The sequence below is a fragment of the Labrus mixtus genome, chromosome 11, assembly GCF_963584025.1.
Source record: "Labrus mixtus chromosome 11, fLabMix1.1, whole genome shotgun sequence".
Classification (NCBI taxonomy): domain Eukaryota; kingdom Metazoa; phylum Chordata; class Actinopteri; order Labriformes; family Labridae; genus Labrus; species Labrus mixtus.
This window is the reverse complement of record NC_083622.1, coordinates 18,918,664-18,924,032: the sequence shown is the minus strand read 5'-3', so window position 1 is coordinate 18,924,032 and position 5,369 is coordinate 18,918,664. Positions and strand designations below refer to the sequence as shown.

The following is a 5,369-nucleotide window of genomic DNA, read 5'->3' as shown; positions in this document are numbered from 1 at the left end:
TCTGTTGGCACACACCCTGTACTGGTCAATTCTTATCTACATTTAAACTTTATAACCGGAAAATAAACCATTTAAAAAAGTGGTCAGAATAAAAGCAATTGGAAAAAAACAAGAAAACCCAAACTATCATAATAATACTAAGCTTAGGACACACATGGTTCAATAAAATAATGCACTTTATATTACATCCATCAGGTCTCAGAGTATGGAACAAAAACAGTCGAACATGTAATATTTAATTGCCAGATGTATAAAACAGATAGACAAAGTGTAAATGAGGAGGGGGAATAAAGCTCTGTTTGAGATTTAAAAGAAGCTGAATAAATTACCGGTACCCTTTTTTCCCCCCATGTAAGTTAATAGTAAGTACTCCAGCCCACAGTCCAACTCAGTAGGTGGCGGTAATGCACCGTAAACGCTGGCGTTACCCGCCATAAAATATAATGAAGAAGAAGAAGAAAAGAAACCATGTACATCCGGATTCAGTTTTGTTTACCACTTTTGGTCACCACGGTGCACGGCTAATGCTAAATGTTTTAGAAAGAAAGCCGCATATACCTGTCACAGATGGCATCTCAGATCCCCATAACAGTCAGGGCGCAGCCGGCAGCCGCCAGCTGTGCCGCTAACCGGGGGAAGAAACGTCCCTGTAGTCCGGCGGTCTCTGCCGCTGCACAGACCACCGGGGGCAAGAAGAAGAAAGGACAGCTGACAACAACACCAACATCCCAAACACAGGTAATCTTATCTGTTTGGTTTTTGTTTCCGAACTAATCCCTTATACGTTTTGGTGTTAAATATATATTATTTATTTTGGCCAAACGTGTTCTCTGTTGGGAAGTTAACGTCATAATACAAGCAGGATTTGGTTAGACCGTAAAAAGAAACTTCACGTTACACGAAGATCTACAGAGCTATCTTTTTTGCATAGAAGACAATAACCTGTTTCCATGTGTTGCAAATTACCTCCTTAAATAAATACTAATAATAACTTTCTCATCAACCCATAAGAAAGTACCATGGTATTTTTGACAGGACCATGGTACATGTTCTACATAAATACCATGGTACTTGTATCATTACCATGGTACATGTACTACATAAATACCAGGGTACGTGTACCATAGTAAACACAATTGACATTAAGTGATTCATGGAAAAAAACATCAGATACAAATATTGATGTATGATGATTTTATAGTGGTTTTTGTGTGTGTGTACATTTTTGCCACAAAGGTGAACAGAGGGAGTAAATTTAAAAGTACCATAGTCCAGCCAAATATATCAGTTCATATACCATACTATTCTCCAAAATTCTATGGGACATTTTCTTCAAAATATTTGAACCATACATCCCACAGTTTATACTTTGACAGAAACCAATTTGATGAAATAATGGACAGAGGTAAATACACAATACAGTAACTCAATTTATTTTGTAATTGATTTAAATACGATACAAATAATAAAACTATTAAATCAACCCCAGTTTTCAACCTCACCATTTATCATTTTTTTTATTTGTATTTTCCTCTCACTTATTTTTAACCTCTTTTATTTCTTTTTCTTTTGAGAAGGGGTGGGAGGTGTATGTGAATTAAAGCTAATAAAAAAATTGTGATTGTCATAATAAATGGGATAATACAAAATGCAAACTTTTGGAGCTTTAAATGTTTTTGCGCTTCACGATTTTGGACGAATTTGATAGCTTCTGTCGTATGAAGGCCTTAATTTCTGCCTCAGTCTTGTCCTGAAAGACAGATTTGACTTCACCTTAAGAGGGAAGAGAATTAAAGAGTTTGTGGAGTTAATTGGGCTAAATTGAGACTAGCAGAGAGTGGAGTCAGTCTTTTGACCTCTCCTCACCTCTCTCTCTTTTTCTCTATTGTTTTTGATCTTTTGTATAACTTTGGATTCATCTGTATCTGTTTTTTGTTTATTTTAATCGTAGTAAACACTTAAACTTTGATCGAGTGGTCCTGTGGATTTTTTGGATGCGAATACGGAAGAGGGATTTTTGGGAGCGTCAAGCTTTATTGCTATTACACAAACTAAATGATAACAAAGGTCATCTGAGAAACTAATATGACAAAACACAACAGACAATCCCTGACTGAGAAGCACAGCAGTCCCAACTCCAAAGAGTCTTTCCTCTCCTCTCCTGATTCTGCCTGGTGTGTCACAATTTCCTTTCAGAGTGAGCTACACTGGTACTGCCATGGCAACCTTCAATGTACTGTGGTGTGGATCACACAGGTACCATGGGACCTAAGTGATTAAAATTATTTGGTAGTAGCCTAGCTATTATGAGTTGACACTATACAAATAAAGATTGACTGATTTGAGGAACCATAATAACTGGAGTACTGCAGTTAGGTAATGTGATATGTACCATAGTAATATGCGAGGTACTAGGTAATTACCCAGGTATACCATAGTTATTACATAGGTACTATGGTATCATACCATAGTACCTATGTAATAACTATGGTATACCTGGGTAATTACTATGGTATACTATAGTACATACTATGTACTATAATATACCATTGTAATTACCCAGGTACTATGGTATGTACTATAGTATACCATAGTAATTACCCAGGTATACCATAGTAACTACCTAGGTACTATAGTATGTACTATAGTATACCATAGTAATTACCCAGGTATACCATAGTAACTACCTAGGTACTATAGTATGTACTATAGTATACCATAGTAATTACTATGGTATACTTATAGTAATTGCCTAGGTACTATGGTATGTACCGTGGTATACCATAGTAATTACCGAGATACCATAGTACGTACTATAGTCTACCATGGTACGTACTATGGTATACCATGGTAAACTTTCTTATGGGAAGTTACTTTCTTTCACAAGCTAATTTGTGTGCACAATATAGCGCCCCAGGAACCAACTTATGAGGATAACGTAAGATGCTGATTTGTGCCCCAAGATAGCTCATTAGAGCCTCAGGGCACTGGTTGATACCTTTTGCAAACTAGCTAAAATATCACTATATGAGACTGAGTGTTAATAAGAAAAGGAAAGGTCAGGAAAATCGTGTAAAAATGACACTTAAGCCAGAGTGTTAAATTGTTGCTGGAAAACAGACTTTTATGCAGTTTAGACTGCTAAGTATATCTTAAAATAAATATGCATGTCATAACAGCTAAGTAGACAGTCATTTTATCCCACGACTCTTTCTCTCAGGGTCAGGTTATACTGTGTTTACCCAACTGTTGATTTGGGATACATTCAGAACACAAGATGGTTAAAGCCAAATGCTGTGACTGTTTGTCTGAAGAGTTGTGTTTCATTTCTCATCAGGTGGCAGCTGAGGAAACTGTGACTGAGGTAAAGACAACAGGAGCAGTAGACAGCAGTCCAGCTGTCCCCACAGAGTCCACAGCAAAGCCTCCTCCATTCAAAGACCCCGCATTTACGGTGAGTGTCTATTTGGATTATTTGCTGTTGTCAATGTTTGGCCACCCTATTTTAATACCTCTCTTAACCATGGCAGCATTCTGGGATTGGAGGAGCAGCAGCAGGTAAAAAGAACAGGACCTGGAAGAATCTCAAGCAGATTCTGGCTTTGGAGCGGACTTTACCCTGGAAGCTCAATGACCCCAACTGTGAGTTCATCTTTTTTTAACCTGATACCTGAACATTTTCACAACACTTGTACCCTCCATCTATACAAAAAGAGTGCAGAACATGACTTTAAAGAAGAAATGCCCATACTGGTATTGTTTCTAATGGTTTTTCATCTTATAACCTTTCTGTATTCACAGACTACAACATTGAAGCCCCTCCCTCCTTGTTGCCAACAAAGAAGTATTCTGATATTTCTGGACTCCCTGTGAGTAAATGTTTTATTTCCTCATTATGCAACAATCAAAGTAACTCTTAAGTCTCCTATGAAGCAAATACTGACTACCATCTCCTCTCTCCTAAGGCAAACTACACAGACCCTCAGACAAAACTACGCTTCACATCCTCTGAGGAGTTCTCCTACATCCGTCTCCTTCCCACGGATGTTGTCACAGGCTACCTGGCACTGCGGAAGGCGACTTGCATCGTACCCTGAAAGCTGAGCAAGGCCTGAAACCTGAAACAAGTTTCACACCAGACTAGAAGCTGTTGGACCAGCCAGGAGATTCTGGGCACTCTGGGAGCAACCTTTGCTCCCAGAGTGGCAACCAAGTGGTCAAAACCAACGCAAGGAAGATGAATTGAAGTCCCACACTGGCCGCTGCTTAACATTCACACTGCTGGTTGAATGAAGGCAATTTCATAATTGTTGCTGTTTAACAATTAAATGGACCATTTGTAAAAGATATATTTTATATGTTCTGTTCCTTTGAGTGGCGGCTTCTTCCTGATTGAGTGATGAGACAGTGTTTACTGGATGATGATTTAATGTCACAGCCAGAGAAAGAACATCCAAAAGTTGTTAAGGTTCATTCAAGTTTCAGCTAGAAGATTCTCTTTAGTTTGTTTGTTGAATCACATTTCCCATTATCCTTGATGATTTTTCACAGTATAGTATTTTTATAAATCCTGGGGCAAGTTTGGGAGCTTGGGTTGGATTTGCTCCAGTGAAATCCTCAAGGACATAATTGTTCCTCTAATAAACCTTACAGGCTACAAGGCCCTCTTGTGGTTAAACTATTACTACGCTGCTGAAAAGTAGTTTTTTTTTTTAAATTTCAGATTGAATTATACTGTTTTAAGAAGCAAATAAAAAGATAAAATAAATTATTTAAGTTTAATTCCAGTGTCTCCCTGTTATCTAAATGTTTTTAGAAGCATCCTTTAAATAAAAAAAAGTTCTCGGCTGAAACATTGCTTCCTTAAATTTGTTTCAGTCTCTTATTTTTTAGCCTCAACTGAATACCATCCCCATCTGCTGCTCTTTCTCAGATCTGTAGTAATGTATTGTGTCCTGCATGTTTGTAAGCCTTTTAAATGTAGCTGTGCAAAGAGTCCCTAAGCAGGGCTAATTTCACATGTCATATGTAAATGTTAAATTGGTTCCACATGGTTTTAATTCCATAGCTATATTTGATGTATGCTCTCTCTCTGCGACTGCTGGACTGAGGATGTCTCATTAATCACACATGGCAGGCGTCCAGGATCCTTTCCATGGTAGATTTTACACCATTTTTCACAACTTGATGAATGACAGCCATGTATGTCTCATGTAAATGATCCCTATTATGCAAAAACTAAGAAAATCTGCGACCTTTATAATTCTTAAAATCCTTGTCTGTCGAGAAAAATCAAAGTATTACCTTTTCAGCGTCTTTAATTCTTACAGAGGCTTCGTTTAAAAGGGCCCAGTGAATACACTCTGCCC

General features: G+C 37.8%; 1 protein-coding gene across 1 annotated transcript; it reads left to right on the top strand.

The window, feature by feature from the left end:
• Window positions 1-448: 448 nt before the first annotated feature.
• On the top strand, window positions 449-4,868 carry ino80c (INO80 complex subunit C). Its single transcript, XM_061050547.1, has 5 exons — window positions 449-738; window positions 3,338-3,454; window positions 3,531-3,642; window positions 3,802-3,869; window positions 3,966-4,868. The coding sequence occupies exons 1-5, from the start codon at window positions 568-570 to the stop codon at window positions 4,095-4,097; spliced, it is 600 nt and encodes a 199-aa protein (XP_060906530.1). The 5' UTR covers window positions 449-567; the 3' UTR covers window positions 4,098-4,868.
• The last annotated feature ends 501 nt before the right edge of the window (window positions 4,869-5,369 follow it).